General features: G+C 46.6%; 2 protein-coding genes across 2 annotated transcripts; one reads left to right on the top strand and one right to left on the bottom strand.

The window, feature by feature from the left end:
- Positions 1–6,292: 6,292 nt before the first annotated feature.
- On the bottom strand, positions 6,293–10,410 carry LOC105494084 (iroquois homeobox 5). Its single transcript, XM_011762191.2, has 3 exons — positions 9,663–10,410; positions 8,205–8,610; positions 6,293–8,031 (listed from the first exon to the last, which is right to left on the bottom strand). The coding sequence occupies exons 1-3, from the start codon at positions 9,909–9,911 to the stop codon at positions 7,235–7,237; spliced, it is 1,452 nt and encodes a 483-aa protein (XP_011760493.1). The 5' UTR covers positions 9,912–10,410; the 3' UTR covers positions 6,293–7,234.
- A 1,506-nt stretch (positions 10,411–11,916) lies between these two features.
- Positions 11,917–22,446, top strand: LOC105494085 (uncharacterized). Its single transcript, XM_024796626.2, is given in 5 exon segments — positions 11,917–12,358; positions 15,894–16,016; positions 17,467–17,532; positions 20,781–20,810; positions 22,168–22,446. Coding segments are annotated over 4 exon segments (309 nt in total). The 5' UTR covers positions 11,917–12,358; positions 15,894–15,926; the 3' UTR covers positions 22,291–22,446.
- The last annotated feature ends 3,143 nt before the right edge of the window (positions 22,447–25,589 follow it).

The following is a 25,589-nucleotide window of genomic DNA, read 5'->3' as shown; positions in this document are numbered from 1 at the left end:
GGAAGGCAAGGGAGAAGTCCACCGTTGGGAGATCTGGGACGGACAGAGTGAGGTGGTATGAGATAGGCAGGTGAGGTGATTCAATCAGAGAAAATAAGCCAGGTTGAAATGATAAGTTCATGGGCTGCAGGTTCTTGATTAAAACCAGCAGAAATAGACAAAAGGTCCTTGTGGACAGATTCCAAAAGACAGGAGTCTACAGACAAAGGGTGGGTTATGAGAAGAAGAAGTTCTGAACCGTCCAGCAGACTAACCTGAAAGTAGATTCTGCCATGTAAACAAGCCACATGGCAGCTCCAGTCAGCTCCAGAAAGCTCAACTCTGAGCAGGTCACTCCCTGGTTGAACTGCCTTCCGGTCTCCCTCACTGTCCGGCTATCAAGCCAGAGCCAGGAAAGGTGGGGAGGTTGAGGCAAGTGCTGAGAAAGATCAGCCATTCAGGCAGGATTCTCTCTCCCTCAAGTCACAACCCAAGCCTCTGTCTCCCACCCTCTGTTTGTTCCCAGGCCTTAGCTAGCATCTTCAGTGAACTGAAGTCTTAAAATAGCATGATTTATTAACTGTATTGAAGGGTAGCCATGCGCCATGCACTTGAATCCTCACAAAGCCAGGAGTGGTAATGCCCCATTTCACAGATGAGGACACTGAGGCTCAGATTGGGTATTGGATCTGTCCAAGGACACATAGCTAGTAAGTTGCAGAGGCAGGGCTGAGCCACCAAAGCCCAAGTACCAACCCAGTAAACTATAACATTTTTGGAAGACAACTCCAGTCCCCCAGCTCCAGGCTGCCTCGGGTGCCACAGTCACACTCAGTCCTGGAGAAGCCATTGCCCCCATGGGTCTGCAGCGGACCTCCCCCCAGGCCTAGGCAGCTGGTTCGCAAGGGGCGATAGCGGCAGCTAGAGCCTGTGCCCCGAATTAGGTTGGGGTCGTAGAGGAGACCGCCAGCAGGAAGTAGCTAAAGCACTCAGGACCGGGCACTTGGGGAAACCTGAGCAGGCGCTGAGCCCCTGGAGGCTGAACCCCAGTTGTATTGAGCGCCGCCGCCAGGCCGCCAGTGCAGACGCGAACTCTCCAGTCCTTGTTTGATGAGCAGCGGCCAATAAATTCATTAATCATCATTTTATGCCTCATCAAACCCCTCCAAGCCCCTCCATGGGAGTTACACAAATTAGCCCCTGAAAAGACAGTAATTTCAGTTTAGCGAGGTAAGTGCTTTCTGATGGGCTCCGCGCACAGAGCTCTCCTGACAAGCCGATCCATCAGCGCGCTGGGGACGGGGCGTGGCCGGGACGCCCTGCCCGACCGGGCCTCCCTCCCACCCAGCCCTTCGCAACCTCGCCAGTCCAGCCCTCCCGCCCACAGTGTCTCAGCCTAGGGCGCCCCTCACCACCGACTGCTGTGCACCCATTCTCGGCAGGTTGTCTCATCAGGTCTCTCTCCCAAGCCCATCCCGACCTCCTCGCAGCCCTTCTGAACATGAAAGAAACTGCAGGAACGAAAAACGAAGACCCCAAATTGGAAAACAAACTTGTTGGGAAGGAGGATGCGCTGTCCTTGAGGTTCGAACTCCCGCCCCAGGGAGGCAAGAGCCAGGCACCCCTTTCTCCTAATGTCTGGTTTTCGGGGTTCCGCGACCCCTTGCAAAGACTTAAGTGCTCTGTGTATTGTGTTCCTACATTATTTGGGAGAAAAGGGGTTAATCCATGTCTTCCAGCTGATTCTGAAAGAAATCTCATGCTCCAAAAAAGGGCCTTGTGGGAACAGAGAAGGGGGTCCTTCCTTCTCAAGGGCGGCTCCGCAGGACCCTGGAGGCTGGAGGGTCGCACCTGGTCTTTTTCATGGCCCTCGCGTCTTTTTCTGAAACCTCCAATTGGGGTGGAAGACGATGCCCAGGGAATGAAGAAGATGCCTGGGAAAGAAGATAGGAAGGATTTTCTATGGAATGGGCCCAGCCAGTACGACCCAAGCATGGGGACTTGGGTAAGAAAGGAGAGGGGGACAAACCGAGGTGGAGAAAAGAGAAAGTTGTGGCGAGGGTGGGGTATTTGCAAGCGCGATGCCAACATCACGCCTTCTCACTTTCCCAGCCTGGCGCACAGAAGGTCCTGCGGGGACCCTATCTAGCGGGCAGGGCCAGTGCAAAGCAGGTCGACAAGGAGTTGCAGCCCACGCGGAGCCGGCCGGCCCGCGTGCCACCGCTTCGGAGAGCTCGAGTGCCAAGCGCTTCGCTGCTCCTTCATTAGCTTCCCCTCCACGCGGCGCTGCATGCCTCGGAAAATAAGTTAGCAAACGGGGAGCCGTTTATCTCTTTTATCTTGGGGCCTGATCCAATTAAATAAGTGCACATTTACATTTGCATCCATCAGGCGGGAGCGCTGAGAGCCCGGGGTTTGCTTGGAGCAAATAAAAGCAGATTTCACTGGGAAAGTGGTGTCTGGGCGCGCTGGGCTCGTCCCGGTGCCGGAAACGAACGCTGCCCGGCGAGCGGCCTTGGGGACCCAGGGCTGGGGCCCGCGGCTGACAAGAGGCCAGAGACCCCCACTGGCCCCGAGAGGCCGCCCAGCGCTGGAGGTGCGGCCAGAGCTGCAGCCAAGCCCCCGAGGCGATCTGCTGTTAGGCCACAACCTGGGCTCGACTAGTGCCCGGGGCCCAAGTCGCAGTAATCGTGAAAACGAAAAGGAGATCCGCTCTGCGCTGGACACAAAGGAAGACCCGCGGGGTGGGTCTAGGGACAGTCCTGAAGTTTTAGCCAGTTTAAGGGGAAGGCGGGCGCCAAGGTCCCTGTCGGGCCCGGTTTCCCTCCTGTTCGATGGCCGGGCGACGAGGGAAACAAAGATCCAGCCTGAGGGCGCGCCCGGCTTTCCCCAACAACCCTGCACCTGAGGGAGAACAGTGAACACAACCTATGAGGGCTTCTGGAGGGATAGGGCGAAGCCGAGGTGAGCACCGCAGGCCTTGCCACGCTGACCTCATGAAAGTTCTTTTCGAAATAGGAGGGTTCGACGCAATGGCAGGGTACTTTTGTTTTGTTTTTCCTTTTTCTACAGATGTTCACCCACAGGCCAAAAACTCTAAAGACCAAAACGGTCTTTGGGGCGCGGTTGCACGGTAGCACCCCCATTTTCCAAACCGCAAATTAAAACTGCGCGGGGTCCACAGTTTGAACGTGTAAGGGCCCGCAGGAGTGGAAAAGAGTACACCTGATGCAGGGCGGGAGCTGCCGGGCGCTCAGGGTTGCAGCCCCCACCCGCAGGCTATTTCAGCCGGTAGCATATTTCTCAATTGCCTACGCCTGTTTTTTTGAAATGTGCTGAAGCTATGGGGGGAACCGGTAGGGTTAACACTGTTCTAGTCATGGGCCCTGCTCCCCAAATCCCGAATGCTAACTGGGTCTTAGGTCCAGGGCTGTGGCGCGTTGGGGTGGAGAAGCAGTTTAAGTTTCTCCGGGCCAGAGTTCAAAGCTAAGGCCCCACGGTGGGTGCGGGGATAGCTGGGGTCTCCTCTCGTCCCCCTCCCTGCGAATCGCATGGTTCCCGGGGACCGGTAGGCGGCGCCCTTCCTAAACTGCATCCGCATCTGGCTCAGTCATGGGAGCGCAATTACATTCCTTTCACTTTGGGCGGTTTGCATTGCGCTGTTCCGCGCTTCGGTCCGAGTCGGCAGCTAACTGTGCGGGACAGGTGGACTAGGAGGCACGGCCGGTTCCAAAACCTTACGCGCGACCCTCCCTCCCCCTCAATCTTCTAGGTCCCAAGGGCTGCGCATGGCACCCGGAATAAGCGGCCTGGAGGGGTTTGCAAACCAGGAGGCCTTGCTGCAGACCCCGCACCGGGGTTGGGGGAACAGCATTTCGGGCCTTGGTACCCGGAGTGTAGGAGCGGGAAGAAGAAAGGAATCTCTCCTGACTCCCAAATTCCATGAACTGATTCGGCCCGGCACAGAGCAGGTTCCCGTTTTTGCACTGCCTCAGGGGACTGCTTACAGAGACCCCATGCAGTGATCCCGTAACCCCTGTTGCTAGACATCCAGCGGCTTCTGGTCCCTAAATGCCAAGGTAGGCGTTTCTTGAGGCCCAGAAACTGTCTAGCCAGGCACAGGTGGCAAACACCAGCACAGTCTCAGCACCTCGGGACCTTAGGCTCTGCCTCGCGCAACGTCTGCGCCCCATTCCATGCCTGATAACAAACCCTGAACCCCGTACACGCTGGAAATTTTCCCCAGAGCGTCTAAGAGGCTTCGCCTGCTGGAGGGCCCGAGACGCAAAGGAGAGGCTCAGGGAGGAACTTGGGATCCTACAGACACGCAACCACTTCTGGGGTTAAGCGAGGAAGACATTTCCTAAATGCCCTGAACCCCCCATTTGCCTGGTAGGCCACCTCCAAACTCAAAGTCGCTAAACACCAGAAAAGCTGGTGACCACCGAAACCCAGCTCTGTAAAGAAGAAAAACCCAGACGTAGTTGGGTGCTAGTATTGAAGACCAAGTGCGCATAGAAAACCGCAGACCCTGCGGAGGCCCAGGGCGGGAGGATGCGGGCAGGGGTCAGCGACTCAGGCAGCAGCCGCCGAGCCCCCAGCGGTTTAGCTCCTCAGCCGGGAGGCTCCCCGCGCAGCCCCTGGATGAAGAGAAACGCCTGGCGCTCCCGGGTGCGCGGTTCCCGTTCCCAGGCAGCTCGGCGGGCATTCGGCTCCCAGCCCCGAGCCTTCGCGGTCTGATTTGGGAGGCCTGCGCCCTGCCATTTGCATATTCCCGGGAACACTGGAAGGCCTGTAATTTTCTTTTTAAAATCGTTGGGCAGGGTTTAGGGCCAATGCTTCCAAAACCGCGCCGAGTTGATGTCCTTAAAGTCTCCCTTAAGAGAAGGGGACTGGCCTATTCTTCTGACTTTTTTAGAAAAGGTGACTCCTGGGGCTGCATATTCAACAGGGGGGAAAGCTGATTGTGAACCAGGCTGTGGGGGAGGGAGGGGAGAGTAGAGGGGGATGAGGCGCGGGGTGGGGGGAGAAAGAGCGAGGGCAAGTCATCTCTGGAATTCAATTGTTTAAAAAAATCATTTATAATTAAAGGGACAAAATAAAATACGATCATCTCATGCATATTTAATCATTCACACTTCCAGCTTTGAAACCATTTTCCCTGCGTGAATTTTCTCACTAATTTAAACCCTGAAGTCCACCGCTATTTGCTAAAACATCTGGACAATGCAGCTTTCAAACTTGTTTAAATTCGAATAAGCTTAAAGGAGCCCCGTGGCAGGTTAAAAAAAAAAAAAAAAGAAATAGCAAAAGCAACTCCAGTGAAACTTCGGTGTGGGTTTAAAACACTGAGTTAAGGTTAAAGTCATCTTCAGCAGAAATGCAAATATGTGCATTTTGATTTAGCCTAATTAAGCCGGTGTTATGTGCAAACACATTCCCTCTCTACACTCAGGCTTGGGTTTAATAGAGCAAATTAATTCCCCTCGCTGGGGTATGTTTTTGCTATAACACCCACCCCCACTCCCTCCCCCAACCACTGAAAATTTCCCACGAAGTAAAACGCGTCCGGGCTCCAGATCTCGGCTGCAAAATGGAGCCGTCAGCACCGCAGCCAAGCCCGAACCCACATCGTTGGCCGGCCTCCGGCGCAGGGCGTTGATTCTTCCTCATTAGGGATTCAGATGCATCCTGACTTTTCATTTTGAGATGAAGTATGCGGGATTAAAACGAGAAAATAAAACCCCAAAAATATTTTTGTAGCTGCTTGGACTCTTGCATCTAAGCTGGGAAAAGTGCTAAAGCGACGACAAGCCTGATGGAGTCCACAACGGCCTCGTTATCTAGGCAAATGGCCTCAAACTTCTGAAGGCCACTTGTCCAAAAAGAGGCCCGTTGTGAGGGGGAGGGATCCTTTCAGGGGCTCCCCTCGCTTCCCCCAAGTGGCTGTGGCGCTCCCTCCTCCCCCTCCGCCCACTCTGCAATCTCCGACTCTGCAAAGTGCAGGCTTGAAATTCAGGACAAGTGTGACACCTACCTGTGAAAGGGGGAAACCGTCCCCTCGCCCGTCCCGCTCGACCCCAGCCCCGTAGCTGAGCGGACACTCCTGCGCCGCCCGCCACCCGCACCGTCTGGGATGGAACGTTCATAATTTAATCAAATCCAAAGAGATCAATGCCCAAATTTGAAGGGGCAGAGAAGAAGACGGTGACTTGGGAAAGCCTTCCTCTTGGCATCCTTGAATACTCCCCCCCCCCCCCCGTTAGCCCGAAGCACCCTTGAAATAGTAATAAGGGCTAAATCCGGCATAAAATCGAACTCATTAGCAAAGTTCACCAGCTGATTACTTTGCATAAAACACGACACTGATTGGAAGTAATTAGGTTAAGCGATGGCGCTCGGGTGGTGCGTGTCCCTAACTGGCTTTGCCATCTTTTCTCCCTTCTGGGCACACACTTGGGTCTCTCTTCTCCTTCCTCCAGGGTCCAGTCTCTCTCAAACAGCCCGCATCAGTGATCCAGATCTGCTTTCTGGGCAGGGCCAGGTTCCCCCGGGCTTGCAACCTAATTATGTTTTTCCCCTGGCACACTTGAAGGTCTGTGGAACCTTTCAATCCCCACTTTGAAAAAAGTTGCAGTTTGCACCTTTTGACCAAGGCAATGGACAGTTTATTGAGGCTTCTAAAAAGTAATGAGTGGCTCTCATTATGTTAAAATCTCTTTTAATTAAATATTTTGCATTTTACAAAGGCGCCTGCAGTTTCTTTCACTTTTTAAATCTAAGAGTATAACCTGTTTCCTTTCTGTAATAATACTTTAGCTCATACCCAGCAGAATCAATAGGTGTAAAAAATTAAATTAAACTTGTATTTTTAAACTATGAAACAGTTTTGGGGAAACACAAATGTATATATTTATATTACAAAAAAACATTAAATGCCTGTACAGGTGTCTTGATTTCATAATTTACTTCAAAGATAATGAATTATCAATTTAAATACAAAAATGCTACATTAAATATACAGAATAAGATTTAATACAAATCCTTTTTTAATTTTTCTTTTCGGTTGGTTAAGACTTTTGTGTGTGTGTGTGGAGATGTTTACATTTTTATGCCATCCATCTCCATAAACTATAAACTTTTGAATAGGAGGGGTAGTTTATTTTTTTTCTCTCTCTTTCTCAGTGATGGAAAAATAACTGCCAAGGCCATGTTTTTAATAAATTAGAAAAGTCCGGGACCGACGCAGCCCGCGTTAAATGTCGGACATACCTTTCTTCAATTCATAGGGAGAGTCTTTGCACAGGTCTAGCTGAGACTGGCTCCGCAACATTTTCGGGTCTTTAGCCAAAGCGTCCGCTCGGTTCAACACGGTCTGGTTTAATCCATTGAAATGAGACCCCGGACCGGTTGTGGGCCCTGGCCCGGGCCCTGGGTGGCCATGAAGGTGTCCGAAGGAGCCATAGTTCGTGTAGCCGGGATAGAAGGGCGCGGTGTAGTAGAGAGGCCGGGACAGCACCGTCCCGCCTGGAAAAGGACACTGCGCCGAGGGCGAGCGCGATGGCGCCGGGGTCGGCGACGCACGGCTGCCTCCTAGGGCTTGCCCAGCTATGGGCCCGGGACACGGTGGGCATGGAGAGCCCTCGCTCCCGCCACCCCCGTCCTTGACCTTGTCCGAGGATGTGGCGATCTCTGCCAGAGACCACAATTTGGGCTTGGCGAGCACCGCCGGAGGCGGCGGCGGAGGCGGCGAATGGATAACCGAGGGCCCGCCGGGACCCGGGGGCAGCTCTCCCGCGGCTGGATGCGGGCCCGGCGCCGGCGCGCCCGCGGGGTAGTGAGGGGCCGGGTCCTCCGCCAGCCGCGCCGCCGCTGGCCCAGCCGGGGAGGGCCCGCCGGTGCGGGGGGCGCCCTGCAACGCGTCGAGGCGGCCCTCCGAGGGCGGCTCCTTAAAATCCGAGTCGCTGAGGCTGCCCTCGGTCTCCTTGCTGGCAGGGGTGGGTGGTCCCTGAAGCCGTTCGCAGCCCGAAGCGGCCTTCTGCTCAGCTCCTCCTGCGGGTGAAACCCAGGCTGTCAGAGGCGCAGTGGCCGCGCGGCGGGACTCGGTTCCCGCCCGCAAAGGTAGAGACCCCTGCTCCCAACCTCCAGGCCCCGTGCGCGCCCCCTCTAGGTCTCTCTTTTCCTTTTTACTCCCGCCCAACACGCCCGTTCCCGTGTCCACCAACCTGCTTCGGGGCCTTCGGGGTCGCCCTTGTCCTCGGGCTTCTGGGGCTCGTCCTCGTCGTTCTTCTCCAGGTCAATGTTCTCCTCCTCTTCTTCGTCCTCGCTGCGGTTCCGCGGCGTCCACGTCATTTTATTCTCTTTCTTGAGGCGCCGGCGCGCGTTGGCGAACCAGGTGGACACCTGGGTGAGGGTCATCTTGGTGATGATGGCCAGCATGATCTTCTCGCCCTTGGTGGGGTAGGGGTTCTTGCGATGCTCGTTGAGCCAGGCCTTGAGCGTAGCCGTGGCGTCCCTTGTGGCGTTCTTCCGGTACGCTGGATCCCCGTAAGGGTACGAGCCCAGGGGCGCCGCGTAGGGATGGTACCCCAAGGAGCCCGCCATACCGGGTGTGTGGTCGTAGGGAGAGCCCTGCGGTGGAGACGCAGAGAGGTGAGTGTGGGCCTTGGTCTCCACTGCCATCGGAACGACCGAAGCACCCTTTTCCCTGCGCTCCCCGGGGTCTGTGGGTGGACGAGGCCCGCACTCCAGCTTCCTCTGGGGCAAGGCTGGCGGGGTTCAGACCTAGGAGCAACTCCTCCCCCTCCTCAGAAGGCAGCGGGGACCTTAATTCCTGGGTCAGGTCCTTCTGGGGCCCCTGAAGCTGTCCCGGCCTCGGTGCCTCCCATAGGCCCCCATCTGCCCCGGCACGTCCGTACCCCGTGAGCAGATCTGGCCAGGGCAGCCCGGCCTCCATCCAGATAGAGGCCTGGGCAACTGAGGCGACTCCGCGGTCCGCGCGGGAGCGGCCGCACGTTGGGCGCAAGGGGGGAAAACAAGGGAAGTAAAGGCTCTTGCTCTTTTTTTTTTTTCAACACGCTAACAAATGCAAACAAAAAGCTGAGCCATGCCCAGGCACTCCCACCCTCCAAAATACTACCCCAGACCGAAGTTACAACCCGGCCGAAAAATCCCGGATGCACCGCAGCTCGACCGACTTTTCTGAAATTTAATACCCGCAAATCGGATTGCGAAGATAGGATTACGGATTTGCAACATTTTGGAGGACTAATTAAAGGCTAGGCCAAACACATTTACATTGACTTAGCACGCTTCTGCTCAAATTTCGGGTCTATTTCTTTTGAACTACTTTTCCAAAATGGCAAAACCAAAAATATAAAATTTGCAGGGCAGCCCGGAGCTTACGTTTACACCAAATGCTGCTCTTTAATTGCAGCTACCTCTCCCCACAGAACCCCTTCCCGCAAGCTCAGCGATCCGAGCAAGACGCGGCTCTCTTTTCTGAGCAACTCTTGAGTCCGAGGCCTGGGCGAAGCCGGGGGAGACAATCGCCCAAGTTTGAAGGGGTCGCGAAGCTTGGCGGGGGAGGTCGGTGTTGGCGCCTAGGCCCGTGTCCCCCTCCGCCCCCGTCCTCCCGCCGGGCCCCTGCTGCCCCTCGCCAGCCGCGGATCCCGCTCACTTACCACGTACGAGGAGAAGGCGGCGGCGGCTGCGGCCGCGGGGTCGGCGCCGTACTGGAGGTGCGAGTTGTAGCCCGGCGAGGGCGCCGTGAAGGCAGTCGAGCCAGCGTAGGGCGAGAACGCGGAGCCCGAAGAAGAGCGGCCGAGCTCATCCGTGCGGGGCCCCGAAATGACGCTGGTGCTGTACGCCGGGCACGAGTAGAGCGCCAGCGAGGCGGACGGCTGGTACAAGTAGCCCTGCGGATAGGACATGGCCACACACGGGCATGGGGCGCGCCGCGCCGCGGCCGCCAACGAGCCGGGCGGCGCCCTGCGAGGGCGAGCGGGCGGGCACCTGGCCTCTGGCTGCCCTGGGCCGCCGCTCTTCTGGCCCCGGCTCCGGGGCTCCGGCCCGCGGCGCCTCCTGGTTGGCTTCCCGCGCGCCTCCGGCTGCGACCGCCGCGCCCGCTCCTCTGCGCGCCTCGCTCGCCCCAGCTGGGCTTTTTTCCCCTCCCCTCCCTTGCTGCTTTCTCTTTTTTCCCCTCGCTCTTTGCACCGGGGGGCTCTGCTTTTGGCTTTGCAAAGGTCCTGCCAAGATGCTAAGTTGGAAATTGAGGATTCTGACGCCTTGTGCGCGCCCGAAGCTCCTCCTTCCCGGGGTGTAGTCGGTGGGAGGACTGGCAGGAGCTTCTGGGCGGCCGCAGCCAACCCGGCCGCCAGGCGCGCCTCGCCCTCTCCCTCTTCCTCCCCGGCTCCCTCTCCCGCTCGCTGGCGTTCCTCTCGCCCCTCCCTAGCGCCCGCCTCCCCTCCGCGGCCCCCCTCTCACCCCTCCTCTTTGCCTCCCCTTTTCCCCTCCCCGGTCTCTCCCTCTCTCTCGCTTTCTCTCAGACTCTCGAGCGCCGGCCCCAGGATGACAATCACATCCCAGGAGCGCCGATCTCTTCCAACTTTCCTCTTCTGCTAACTTGGGGCGGAGTGGCAGTCCCGCCGCACGGCCGGCCCTGCAGCGGGTCCCGCCGCCCCGAAGCACAAAGGGAACAAGGCCGCGGACTGTGCGCCGGCGAACGCTCTGCGCTCTCCTAGCCACAGTAGATTGCGGACTTAGCGGATTTCTTGTTCTCCGGCAGGCTGGGCTCCGAGGCCGTTCGTTGCCCACCGCTCTCTGGCGTCTTCCCCAAGCCAGGGAGGCCGAGAGCCAGCTGGAGATCCCGAATGAAAGTCTCTGGGAGAGCCGATGGATGGCCCGCGCCCAGGGCGCAGGAAGTCCGGGATGACTGCCCCTCTGCGCCGGCAGCAGCAGGTGGGCGAGAGACAGGCCTAAGACGTCTGCACGTCTCCGGCTAGCCTTCCTTCTACAGACACGCCGCCGGACGGCGAGGGAAAAGACACTGGTTCCTGGAATTACCGGGGTAGCCTTTTTCTAGAGTATGGGTGGTGGGCAAGAACTGCCAGAGAATCAGCTACACCGGAGGAGGTCTCGGGACCGTCCCCAGCTCCACTCCCACGCCTCTCCGCCTCTTTCTCCCGGCTTTCCAATCGCACGCAGCTCGCACCGCCAAGTCGGTAGTGGTGGAGGGAGCAGGTCCCCTTCCCTTTTGTTCAACTAAGTCGCCTTCCCCTTCGCACGCACTCTCGCACCCGCCCACGCTCCACTGCAAACACTGGGCAGAGCAGTGCCCAACCCAACCACTGTTTGTTCAGCGAGGCGCTGGCGAGGCAAACACACACAACTGAGTCAGAGGCAGAGCCCTTGCCCACGACGGCCACACAGTTAGAATACAAAACAGACCCTCTCCTCTCCTCTCCACCTCCCGCCGCCACAAGCCACGGAAGCACTCGAACTCTGGGACAGACAGGGGCGCTGGTGAACCAGGACAGAGGATGGCACAGGTTTGGGCACGCCGCGGAAGCTCGGGATTTCGGAAACTTCGCATAATGGGGCCACACGCAAGCCCAAGCATAACTATATACAAAGTTTCTCGCATTGACTTTGACGGGCGAGATGTACTTTATTTCGCGAGTTCACACTAACCCACCCGCCGCACCGGCACCCGCTCGGCAGTGCGCCCTCGTGCACGCGCCTTGGCTCCTCCCCTCCGTCCGCTCCCCTCCCCCAGACACCGCCCACCAAGAGGACTGACCGGTTCAGACTACATTCTCCGAGAACCCCTGGGTCCGCCCAGCCCAGTGCCTGACACCTCCTTCACCTATGATTGGGCCCTGGCCTCTCTGGGCTCCGCCCCCTGGTGACGTAAGCCCGCTTTCCTCCTAGTCTCGGCGCCAAAGGGGCGGGGTGAGGCGGGGCCTCGATGGCGCTATTGTCATGGAGACGGGAAGCTGGCGGCAGCGGCAGCGGGGACAGCTGGGCCGAGGTGGCTTCCAGCCGGCCAATGCCTAAGCGAGGCGGAACGCCCCGGGCGGCCCGAGCCTGGGGCAGCGCGGAGCCGACCAGTGGTGGCCTCGCCGGCGGCCTCTTCCCGGGCTCGCGGTGGGCCTGAGTCTTCGCCGGGAGCTCCCGGGAGCAGCGTCCCCGCCCTGCTCCCCTCGCTCCCGCCTCTTGCGGCCCCACGGCCCCTCAGCGCCCGCCCCCGGCTCCGCCCGCCGCAGCGGCAGCCCCTGGCGCTAACGGTCGGTAACGGCCCGCGCGCGCCGCCCGCCGGGGGCTCGCGCCAGCCACGAGGGAGCGTCCGCGGCCCGCGCGCCCGCGCGGCGGAGGAGAGGTGAGCCCCCGCCCCGGCCAGGCCCCCTGGCCGTGCAGTCCGCCCCTCGAGCCGCGTCCCCTGGTGGACCGGACGGACGCGGCGGTGCCCCGCGCGCGACCAGACGTCCCGTGGGCAAGGGCCTGGGCCTCGGGCCGCGTAGGCGCCGAACGAGCCTCTCTGGGTGTCGGCGTTCCGCGGGGGGCGCGCGTGGGCGTGGCCCCTCAGTCCACGCGTGGCCCCTAAGTCGCCGCGGCTCTCGTCCGGGACGCGGCTTTCCGGAGTAGAGCCCTGGAGGTTTGTGCCACCGAGAACCCGAGTCTGTGACACAGACATCCTCATTACATCATCCTGCCACTCCGGCCGTCCCGCTCTTTCTCCCCCCATCCCCGCCCCGTGGCTTGTTTGTTAGTTGGTTTTTTAATTTTTTTAACCCCATTTTCTTGTACTGTCTTATTTTTGGTGTCAAGGACTGGAGAGACTCCTGCAAGATATTGAGGCATTTAGAATGTATGGTTCTGTTGCCGTGGTTGTCACCTCCGCTCTATGTCAAATTTAAGACTCATTTCTTAAGGATGTCTCTATTTTCTGCTTTATTTGCACATTGATGGCTCTGCTGCTCAGCTGGCCACGGCCACCCGGCGTCTGAGATAGAATTGTCTTAATATGAGAAAGGGAAGGGCGGATCATGATTAGCAGGCAGACTGCATGCAGGTAGCGTCTGGCTGTTTTTCTCCGTTTTTATATGAAAGCGTTCATTTTTTTTGCTGGTAAACACGAGCTTTTAACTTTTTGTCTGGATAGTCGAGACCATTTGTTTCGCTGTTCCCTCCTTCTTACTTCCTATTTATCGGCTTTTCCGTTGGGAAAGCTGCATACTTGGTAGCGGTAGTTTAATTGGTGCCTTGACTCTGAAGCTTTCTCTTCCAGCAGAGGTGGGATCTGTATCCCTCCCATCCCAGGTTACCAAGAAGACTTTTTCTCCCCTTGCTTTCTGTTGCATTTGTATCTTTCCAAACATTTAAACTTACACTAGGGATAAGTTTGCTCGGGTTGTTTTTAACGTAGGACTATTAAATATTCTCATTTTAAAACTTCCTATAGGTTTATTGGTTTGTCATGTCTGCACGGATCCAGTTTCGCATAACTCTTAAAATTTAAAGCTTTAAAGTAGGATTCGCAGTTGTATTGCCAAGACATGGCCCTAGAGCTTGTTCTTCAAGTTTTGGCTGTACAGTTGTCATTGTTTCAGTCAAGTGCAAAAGAGGTTATTCCTGTTTATTTAGTGTAATAGCTATTTACAGTTAAAACTTTAAAGACTCATAAAAGTAGGTCTGCTGTATTTTAAAGATCTCATCATTCTTGTGGGAGAGACACAACACCAACACTAGGAAAGGCAACAGATTGCTTCTGTCATATCGCTTTGCTGTTTTGGAGTGTACTTAAAGGATTATGATTGATAAGGCTGTCTTGCCAGAGAATGTTGACACAGGTGTGCATCGTTATCTTAATTAAGATCCTGAGAAAATGTTGTCTATAAATGGTGACATAAGAAGGGCGGCATATTTTTGTACAGTTTTGCTTTTGGAGAATTTAATTGCACTTGAAACCTGTCTTTGAGCTTCCAGATTTTGTGAGCACTTTGGCAACAGAAGTTTTAGAGAGAAATGATAGTTTAATGTTAAGTGTTCTGGCATGGACTAATACTACTTGTGGCTCTTTGGTAATGCCTGTGTCGGTTTCTTTGTGCTCTATCTTTGTGGAATAATGGTTTCTAATTTTGAAAGAAAAGCATAAAATAGAGCAGTATTTTATTAAGCAAACACTTTATTAGTGTTCAGAATAAATCTGTAGAGGAAGGCATGCTTAATGTGCAGGAGCAGGAATGTAATAAGAGGTAAATATATGAGAAATTTGTGCCATTTCGTTTTTTTGGAAAAGAAGCAGTCTCCTGGGGTGCCTTAATGATCTGAAACAATTTCTTTTTCATATCAAGTACTTAGCTACAATGTTTATGGAATGCCTTGTTTTTATTTCTAAAAATAGAAGAAAACTGTTTAATTTCTTCCAAAATATTGTTCTGTGCATTTGAATTGATGAGTAAGTGAAGATAGTGCATTTAGTCTCTTACTCGTTTAAGGATCTGAGTCATAACCTGGGTGACCACTAAAACAATATTACTGTTCTTCACTCCAAATCTTGGAATGCAAAAACACTGGCAAGATGGGTGCTGTTGATTATATTACCCTTGGCTTACCCAGCACCTAATACCTTTTAACATAAGTATTGCATTAAGATTTTCCCCTCTCTTTGTAGCTCATGATTTCCTGGAAGCTGGCTATCAGTGTGTATGTAAGAAGTGTGTATGTTTTTCTTTAATATTAAAACTCACTGTAGAAAGAGGAAATGAAAGTGGAGGAGACCATAGGCATATGATCGGAAAAGCCAGGTGTAGTCACAGCTCATTCTTGACTCCAAGGATAATTAGCTGGTTAGAATTACATAGTAAACTAAAAGAAAGACTTATGTAGATTTGTTTGCTAAAACTAAAACAAGACCATTAATTTTGAGATAATTGCTTTATTTATCTCCCATAGCACCCCCAATCAAAAAATTTTTTCCCCTCTGGCAGCTATGATGAGCATTCTTATGGTGTTATCCATGTGTTATTTTCAAATTTGATATATTGCATTAAAAGAGATGAAATAGGAATATGAACTAATTGTCCATTTTAACGAATAACTCAATAATTATTACTATATGTATACATTCTAGAAATCTTAGGAAAAAATGTTCTTTAGTTGATAACAGGAAAGTAAATTAAATCATGTAATCCTGAGTGAATTAAATATGCTCTTCACAATAGATTATGAACATAGCATCATACTTTGGAATAATGTTTTAACTTTGGGATAGTACAGCCTGTTTTGAGTGGTAGTATCTCATTATCTTTGTGTATTTCTCTTCAATATCTCTTTTGTGTTGACTCCTGTATTTTAACATCTTTTTGGTATATTTGTTAGCTGTTTATAGGGAATAATTTTTCTTAATAGAATAGCAGCTGGTGCAACTCTAAGAACATGTCAAATCTAGGAATTCTTTTTTCCTTTTTCGATAATGACTGGTTTGCTTTCATAGCACTACTCCGAAGTGTGATGCTGAAGACTTATTTCTGCATAAATCTGCAGTGTTTTTATAGCTGTAGTATACCTAAACACCAATTTAGCTTAGCAAATTAACTTAGATGCTTCAAAATTGAAAACCAGTATATTCTAATGTACTTTGAGTTTAAGTCTTTATTAGTAAGCATGCACTTAACATTTGTTCGGGAGAAGAGAATGTAATTTTCTCCTGCAGTTGTCATTTCCGTAATCCATTTTTCTAGTCTTTTCTCAGGCTAATGATATTCCACACCTTGATACAGCTTTTATTTGTTTATTTGCCATAATATGGAGTGATACCTTGGAGAAAATTGGATATTTGAATCTAATATCCCAAAAGTATTACTTAGTTTTCTGTGTTTCCTTAAACAGAATCATTTCCATTTTCTGTGCAGGTGATAAGTGTGATGCTTCCGTAATACATTTGGATGTTGTCAGCTAAGTTCACTTCTGAACTAAGGGGTTCCTCCAAATGTTGGCTGAAATTTGTCCTTGCACATCCCAAGGCTCGTCTGCAAGTGAGTGTCTGCACACAGTTTGCTTGTACGTGGAGTCAATCCAAAATAGCATCAATGTTGGTTTTACCAAAGTATTTGTATTGATAATAGAGGCTAAGTACAAAATGTAGAGAATGTCAGTTACTTGAGGCTTTGATCATTAAAAATTTTTATTAATTCATTAAACAAGAGTACCGTAAATAGAAAAATTTTAGATTCATGAAATAAAACTGAATAATTTATTTTTACTTACTATTTATCATGGAATTACTTTGAATAATTTATTTTTAATGGTATAATTGGACAGTAAAATTTATAAACTCAGTGCTTTTCATAAAAATCAAAGTGAAGGTTGTGATATTTTATACAAATAGAATTATTATTTAAGAGAAATAACCTATTTATGCCTAATTAGAGTTTTTAATCATTTCAATTACCTAGTTCCTTTAAGAACAAATTTAGTGGGAATATCAGTTCCAGTCAGGGGTACCAAACTTTTTTAGTGACAGAGTACACACAGGTATGTAAAACTTGTCATTTCTCATCAAATAGAGACTGCTGAATATAGGCAGATAAGAAAAGCTATGAGAAAGAATTGTTTTGCAGAATATTTGTCTAGTGGTCAGATCTAGGAACTGAATTTATTGACTCAGAACACTTTATTAAGTAAAAATAAATGGCTTCTTATAATTGAAAAAATAAAAAGTTAATTTTACAGAAGGCAGTAGTTAATATAGCCTCCAATAAAATAAATGTTTCTCTGAATACTTTCCGAGGCATTACAGTGATTTTTAACTAATATGAAGTGATATATAATAATTTTAAAATAACATCCTTGTGTTTTCCTGTTACTGATTGCTAATGGAAATTGGGTTTCATGTATGACTGAGAGCTAAAGCATTACAGTGAGTTGGAAAACACAACACAAATATAAAGAAAGTGTTAGGCGGTGAGCAATCTGATTCCTTTTTGTTTGCCTTTAAGCTTAGTTTTTTGTTTTACTTTGTTTTAGACCATGTATAAAATTGTTGAATTTAAAACATAAGAGGATTGAGTGATTTTTTTTTTCCTCCTAAGGGTAAATGTAGGGAAAATCTAAACACATATGCAGATTGGTTGAGTTTTATATCTGTTATCGGCCATATTTATTAAGATTCATATTTCATGTATATTAAAGGTATTCAAATGTATTAAAATTCTTATATTCTTTCTATGTAAAATAGATGTAGGGGGTTCCCACTCTTGAAAATATGAAGAAAACATGTCCTTTCAGCAGTAATGGGTTTTGGTTGATTAATTGAGAAGGTTGTATTAAACGTTCTCTAGTGGAAATGGCTAAAGAGCATGCTTTTTGAGAAATGTATCATCTAGGAATAAAATCAATTGGAGTATTGGTAATTAAATTGTAATTCCATGAAGGAAGGAAGTGGTGCAAAAGATGAAGCTAACTATTCCTGTTTTTCTCTTTAAGAGTCTACAATTCATAATGGAGCTACTGTACTGGCTATTGGAAGGAGGAGATTCTGAAGATAAGGAGGTAATGTTATCTCTTTTAAAAGAATACTTTCCTCTGTAATCCTGAACCTTTATTACATGTAAGAACTTTGTGCAGTAGACAGCAATTTCTTTAAATTTGGTATATGGAAACAATTTTATTTTCCTCTGCTGAGTTTTTGAGCCTGCCTCTTCTAGTGCTATGGACTGCATTGGTAGAGCTGAGAAATATCATTTAGCCATACTCAGCACCCTTAAAATAGCTTCTTTCTGAGAATTAGATCTGCGAAGGTGTCCTGCACAGTTCTTGTAGATGTCATTTTAGTTTGTGGTTGACGTGCATGCATTTAGCATGTTGCTTAACCGTCCTCATTCGCCTCCCAGTTCTTTGTTGCCTTCATTTTGGGGGAAATGTGTTTTCTGCTGGATGATTTACTGCCAGACACGACCAAACTCTGAGTAGAAGACTTGGTGGTTGGCAGCTGGTTCCAGTGCTCTGCTGAGAAGTTAGCTGGGCCCAGCGTGGGGCACTGTAGTGTCCTGGAGGCCAGGAGCTCCTGCACAGGGGTCTTTTCCTGGTTCAGACCCTTAGGTGCCTTTCCATTTTTCATGTAATCTTTTCCTAGGTTGGCTTCCTGCTTGCTTTGCAGCTGTTGCAGGGATTCATATGGAATGGAGGGCTCTCTTTTATTGTGGATTATTTCTTTGATAATTTACCCATGTACTTTTTCATTTTCAAAAACCTAATGGTGTTTAAGAAGCAAAGGTTCAATTTGTATCTATGAGAAAAGATTCAATCCTCTGATGCTATGTAGCCACACTGAATATGCAGGCTAAATTAAAAACAGAGAAAAACCTTTTTATAATAGACCAATTACTATATCTAGGAATGTTTATACAGGCTGAAATTTTGTAATGGTATTTATATCTGTTTTCCTTTTTAGGGGAAATAATATACTTTTCTAGGCATCAAAAATATCTGCCCCTTTCACTAATGTTGACATACCACCTTCCCCCAACCCCCAACGCTAAATTTGACTGGCTTAAAAAAATCTGCCCCCTGAACTATATCTGGGGAGGAATATTATTAATAAAACAATGAAGGACTTCATGGTGTCTAGTTATATAATTAGGAAATTGCTTAGAAACATGGCTAAAACCAGTTTCTTTCATTAAAAGAACTAGTGTACATTTAAAAACAAAAACCTTCAGGAAAAAGACTCTTTAATCTTTAAGTCAAATAGTATTTTTGGTTAACACAGCAGGAAGGGGAAATATAACAATTTCAGATTCTTTTTATTCATGCCTAAGTAGAGGTTATAAGCAGCTAAGGAAGCGATTAAAATGTAGTCTAGTAAAAAATGGTGATATCAAAGTGATTACTTGGAAAGCAGTTTACATTTGCAAAAAAATTCAGTATTATGACCTTCACCAACTTTTACCCATCATATACTTGAGTTGTTATGGGATAGCTTGTGTATGGAATGCAAGGGTATTTTTGAATTAACTAGGTCTTGCTGGTCATCTTAAAATATGTTGCAATATTACAAAGTTGAAATGTAATATTTTTTAATAGAAGGAAAATATAAATTTAATATTTGAGCAATTGAGACCTTTAAACTTACTTTAAAAGTATGATGTTGACATATATGATACTGTTTTGTCTTTGCTATATTAACAGAATTAGAGGGGTGTTCTACAATTCAGATATCTTATATATTAATTCCAAATTTTATTCTCTATAATGGACTTTTAAAATCAAAGGTGTATGTGCTTCAGAGGGCAAAATTTGAATCAGCTAATTTACTAAGCATCAGATTATAGAAAAGCAGCCTTGATTAATTTGGGACTGTGAAAGGGGGCAGGTAAAACTGTTTTCAGCTGAAATTTACTAATGCAGCAACCATTTAAATTAAATGTTTGTTAACATAATAATGATGGCATTTTCTCCTCCCCCTCCTTGTGGTTTTGTCCAACTAGATGTTACAGTGGCAGTTGCACTGACTGTTAAGTGTTTAAATGATGACACCATTATGTGAAGTGATTTTGAAATGAGAGATTCCAGCCAAGAATTACATCTGCTCCCATCTCCTTCAAATCATACTCTCTGGCAGTACGGATTATGATTGATTTGTTTGTGACAGATTGCAGGAAACAGTCATTGATTTTTCAATATTTTACCTTAAAATTATTTACAGTTGTAACCATGGGGAGGTATTTCCATGGGCTGTCAGCCCCTGAAAGACTAGGATAATATTCCCTGCTCTCTGACAAGACAAATTACCTGTAATGAGTGCAGTAGCTGAAGGGTATACTTTTATTTTAAAATATGTCAATAACCCCAGTGACTAAACGAATATTGATTTAGCATAATGAAGCCTGAGTAATGTGAAAATGAGCTTTTTCAAGGGGCATGGTAAAGTCTTTCTTTTTAGCTGGTTATAAGAAGCTTTTCATTCTTTTCAGCTAGCTGGTAGGAATATAGAATTTTATAAGCAAACCATCAGGAATGATAGTGTTGTTTCTGATAAGCAACATCCAAATATGTTGACCCTGCTTTTAGTGTTTTTTTTCATTTCTTATTTTCAGTCTTACTTTTAGTCATAGAATAGTTACTGATTTGATGCGGTCTTTAACTGACTTAATATTTTTACAATTTCAATATATTTTGCATTGGAATCTCAAGTAATGAATATTAAAATATATGTACAATCATTTGTAGATGATATCATAATTATATTAAGACATTTCAAATGGGCTATTGTGGTATTTAATGTGCTGTATTTTATGGTAGAATAATTTTCAGTCTCTGGACATCAGATTGCTTTCAGTGGGAATGAAGATTAATTTACTTCAGTCCTGATTTTTTAGGCATCGATGCATGTTTTCATTTTTGTCAGACTTTTACCCCCTTTTAATATAATTCTCAACTTTTTATGGGTTTATTTCCCAATACATAAAATCCTTCAAAACAAGAATAATAAATTTTATATTTTTTATAAAAATAAATTTATTTTTAGTCCATCAGGGTATCTAAAGACTATGCCTAGGTATCTCCATATCTAACTCGATAAGGAAGGAAAATAGGATAAACAATGCTGGTAATATGTAGCAGAAAAGTAAGTATTTGAACAAGATGTCAAACTGATATTTCATGGAAACCAAACTCATTTTATGGTAACTAATAGTAATCTTATTTAAATCAATAGTAAAACCTGTTTAGAAATTAAAAATGAGTTTTGATTTAAAGAAAATTCAGATGACTCATTGTGAGTGCTAGTTCTCTTGTAGGATGCCACTGGAAATGTTGAAATGAAAAATACAAGTATATCTTTTGATGGAAAAAAGGATAGTCTCTAGAACACAAAATTATTGTTTTATTTTTTTTCTCAGGAGTTTGCCTAAGGGTGTGACAGATGATCTCTGTCACTTAGTTGTGTCCTGTAATAAACTGGATGCTTTATAAAATACTAGACCTGTGATTTCATATCCTGTAATATTTCATTTCTCCATCTCGCCTCCAAATTATTTCCCCTTTTCTTTAAAAGGACCTTTGAAATATAGAAATATGAGGGATCATCATATGTGAAACTAGTAGCCCAAATTCATCAACCATTAATTTGATTTACAGTTTTTTAAGTCAACATGGTAACCATAGAATTACTTACGCCTTCCAGGAAAAAAAAAAAAAAAAAGATACAAATTTTTTTCCTCAATAGTTTCTTAATAAAGTTAGATATGGAAAATAAAGCATAAACACAAATGTATGCTAAGAAAAACACCTATATTATTGTTTAGTTTATTTTGGAGTACAATCATAAATGTATTATAGTCACCATCTCCTGACCCCTCTTTAATTTTCAGCTAAACTAAGCATGTGTGTTTGTGTGTTCATTTTATAGTTCATATGTAGAACTATGTGAATTAAATTTAAGAAACATGTAAAGTAGAGGAAATAGTTTTCTGGGGAAATTTTTCCTTTTTGGATATTATGCCCTTTTCCATTGCTTTTCTCTGCTTGAAAGCAAAAAAAGTACCCTGCCCCGTTCTCCTTTAGGGAAAAACTATTCCTATAAAGTATTTTTAAATCATGTAAGTCATTGCCTAGGTTTAGCTAAACATTTGTTTTTAAAAAGGAGAAAATGCCCCTGCTTTAAGATTGTCTTGTATTTGTATCTATTAAGATAAACAGTTTGATTTGATACGGTACATACCAATCTACTTAGTTAATTTTTTTCCAGAATTCGTTTTACTGTGTTTAGTCTGACCTTTTATGATAACTTAATATGGGAACAAATTAGCATATAATTCTATTTTCCATGTGACCTCAACCAGTTGCAGAATTGTGCCACCACTTTTGGGGGGCAATTTGATAGTTTATGTAGACTATAGCATTAATTGTTCCCAAATGTTCAGTGCATCCTGGCTAACGTGTTATTGAAGGTGTTTTCACGTAAGCAGTTAGAGGAAGCACTTCACCCCTATGACTAAGTTATTAAAATGCCTCCTAAAGGTAGCATTTTAAATTAGTATACATAATTGATTAGTAATTTGTCTTCTCCCAAGCATAAAACAGCATAGCAGAGTTAAGTGTGACCAGTGAAGTATAAGATATTAAGGATTGATGGTGACAATGATCATGGTAACTAAATGGATTTTTTTTTTTTTTTAATTTTAGATTCAGTGATCGGTCTTTGAAATTTCCTGTGATGTGTTTCAATCTAGATGCAAAGGACATGGAAAAATCAAAGTGCTCGAGTGGTTTAAATATGTTTTGGATGTTCCTGTTTATAAACGATAATACTTTTCCAATTAAAATCCTCAGTTGTCATGCAGAAGAAAGTTAAGCTCTACTTGATTGCCAATTTTACTGAAAATGCTTAGTATTTTACAGTATCACTGAATATATTTTGTTTAGCCAAAGTATAGGAAAAATAAAATAAATTGTATAGGTTGACTTTTTTCTAAAAATGTCTTTTTTCTAAAAATGTCTTTATTGGATTGAATGTTCATGCCTGAAAAAAAAAGGTTCAAAAAATTCCTTTTACCATCATAGTCATTCTTTTGACAATCAGTTATTATTAGACTCGATTTAAAATAATTTTCTAATATGACTCTTACATTTATGGGAGGAAAAAGACTTGAAAGATACTCCTGTGTGTATTTTAATTCTCTGTAGTAGTCCCTCTGGAATAGAATGTCTCTTCCTCAAACAAATCTATTGGCTCATTTCATATATGAGAAAAAGTTGCCCTAACTGGCAGAGTTTCATCTCTGTAAAGAAGGCTGACATCCACCTCCTTCACAGAATCCCTGCATCTGGGTAATTGAGTAATGACAGATTACCTTGCCATTGGGAAATACCTTGTTGTGGCCTTTGTAGCAGCTACAGGAAGATGGAAGAATTCTTCTGTACAGACAGGTCTCCAGCCTCTTTGGTGTGGACACTGTGAAGGGGTACATCTGGTGAGAAGGAGTGCTTAGGGAAGGAACTGGGAAGGTCCACAAAGGCTGATGATGACAAAGAATCCAAGGGCTATGATGAATTCTTAAGCTTAGATCTCAGAGTCATAAAGTAAATTTATTAGGCTAGAGAGATTTCCTTTTTTATTTTTGATCTAACTTTATTTTTTCAGATTTATAAGTTCACATGCAGTTGTACAAAATCATACAGAAATCTTTGAACACTACCCAGTTTCTCCTAATAGTAACTTCTTGCAATATACTGTATAGTACAGCATCACAACCTGGATATTGACATTGATGCAGTCAAGATAGAGAGCATTTCTATAACCAGGAGGATCCCTCATTACTGCCCTTTTATAGCCACCCCTACTTCCAGACCATCTCACTCCTCCCTTAACCCTGGCAACCACATTTATAGAAATGTTCTCCATTTCTATAAATTTGTCTTTATAGGAATGTTATATAATTGCAATTAAAGTGTGTAACCTTTTGGGGGTTGACTCAAACCCAGCATCATTTTCTGGAGATTCAGCTTATATGTGTCAATAGTTTGTTCCCTTTTTTTCAGTTCAATAATATTCTATGGTATGCATGTACCACATCACTCATCAATTAGAACTTCTGGGTTATATCTGGTGTTTGATTATTACAAATAAAAGTGCTATATATATTCGTGTAGAGGTTTCTGTGTGAACATAAACTTTCATTTTCCTGGGACAAATGCCCAGGAGTGAAAATTGTGAGTCATATGGTAATTACATAGAGTATTTTTTTTTTTTGAGACTTGAATTGATTTTGTGTCTGTGAGGGGGGAGGCAAGGAGAAACTCTATATTTTTGTAGTGTTTTTAACTAGATTTGTTTATTATTTTAAAACATAAAATCTTAACATAAGTTGTAGCCAAATATAAGAAAGGATTTTTCCAGAATCTAGACTTTATTCTTATTTTAGAGAAATACTTCTGAAAAAATTGCTTTATTGGCAAACAATTCCTATGTAAAGAAATAAAAGACACATATATACTCTAGGAAAGATGTTGCAAAGCTGACAGGCGACTTTGGGAAATTTGAGGGCAGTTTTCCAGTGTTACTAGAGACTTGACATTCAAGGATGTATTATGATAGTTTCTGAATTGATAGACTCTTTAGCGTTTGTCACTACCCTCAGGCCTGCAGTTTTTATTTGTAGAATTAACTCATTATCTTTACAATGCTTTGTTGAGTGCTGTTGCAGAAAATGCTCATTTAATTCAATTATATACACTTACTAGGAAAAAGAAAAAATATCTTTTTCTAGTACATGGCCCCTAAAAATGACAGCTTTACACAATGCTGAATGGAGGAAACAGCTCTGTTTCCATCAAACTTCTGGTGGAAATTATGCAAAGTTACGTTGTGCTCTCTGAGACATAGTGAGGTAGTACACAACCATTGTGTACTATTACTGGGGAGACCCACTGAAATAATTTTCAAGGATAATTTTTACTCTGATTTTCCATCATGTGATTGACTTTATTGATTGATTGATTGAGATGGAGTCTCACCCCATCGCCCAGGCTGAAGTGCAGTGGTGCAATCTGCTTACTGCAACCTCGGCCCCCCAGGTTCAAGTGATTCTTGTGCCTCAGTCTCCTGAGTAGCTGAGACTATGGGCGTGTGCCACGACGCCTGGCTAATTTTTGTATTTTTAGTAGAGACAGGATTTGCTAGGCTATTCTCAAACTCCTGACCTCAGGTGATCCACCCACCTCGGCCTCCCAAAGTGCTGGGATTACAGGCGTGAGCCACCATGCTGGCCATGTATATTGACTTTAAAATGTTACCAGCTGGGCGCCGTGGCTCACGCCTGTAATCCCAGCACTTTGGGAGCCCAAGGCGGATGGATTACCTGAGGTCAGGAGTTCGAGACCAGCCTAACATGGTGAAACCCCATCTCTTCTAAAAATACAAAAATTAGTCGGGCGTCGTGGCAGGCGTCTGTAATCCCAACTACTGGGAAGGCTGAGGCAGGAGAATTGCTTGAACCCGGCAGGCAGAGGTTCCAGTGAGCCGAGACTGTGCCACTGCACTGTAGCCTGGGCAACAAGAGAAAAACTCAGTCTCAAAATAAAACAAAAGTTACCAAGGATGAAACATTGGACTGCTCACAGTGATCCCTCTAACAGCAGTCAATATTATAAATCTAGCATTTTTTTGAGTGAGATACTAGGCACGGGGAACCCCAGTCTTTCAATACTCATGAATTATAGTTTAATCTTTAGCTCATTATGGTCATGACTATAGTGAAATAAATGACACAAGATAATAAAATAGTCTTTGCCCTTAAAACTGACCTGGGTAAAAGGATGTACACATCTTTGAATACCAGCACAGTCATTCATTCTTTGAGCCATGTTGTAGCATCCCATGTTCTGGCCCTTCCAGCACTGGGAACTCATCATAAAGAAGGCCCTACAGGCCAAGCGCTATGGCTCACGCCTGTAATCCCAGCATTTTGGGAGGCCGAGGTGGGCGGATCACCTGAGGTCAGGAGTTCAAGACAAGCCTGGCCAACATGGTGAAACCACGTCTCCACTAAAAATACAATAATTAGCCAGGTGTGGTGGCAGACGCCTGTAATTCCAGCTACTCAGGA

This window comes from Macaca nemestrina, chromosome 18 (genome assembly GCF_043159975.1).
Source record: "Macaca nemestrina isolate mMacNem1 chromosome 18, mMacNem.hap1, whole genome shotgun sequence".
Taxonomy (NCBI): Eukaryota; Metazoa; Chordata; class Mammalia; order Primates; family Cercopithecidae; genus Macaca; species Macaca nemestrina.
This window is presented reverse-complemented; position numbering and strand designations above follow the sequence as displayed.

Excerpts from the sequence above, each read along its gene's own strand:
- LOC105494084 (XM_011762191.2), bottom strand. The coding sequence starts at position 9,911 with ATGTCCTATCCGCAGGGCTACTTGTACCAGCCGTCCGCCTCGCTGGCG. Across the intron at positions 8,611-9,662 it reads CCGCCTTCTCCTCGTACGTG|GGCTCTCCCTACGACCACAC; the intron begins GTAAGTGAGCGG and ends TCTCCACCGCAG. Across the intron at positions 8,032-8,204 it reads CCCCGAAGGCCCCGAAGCAG|GAGGAGCTGAGCAGAAGGCC; the intron begins GTTGGTGGACAC and ends TTTCACCCGCAG.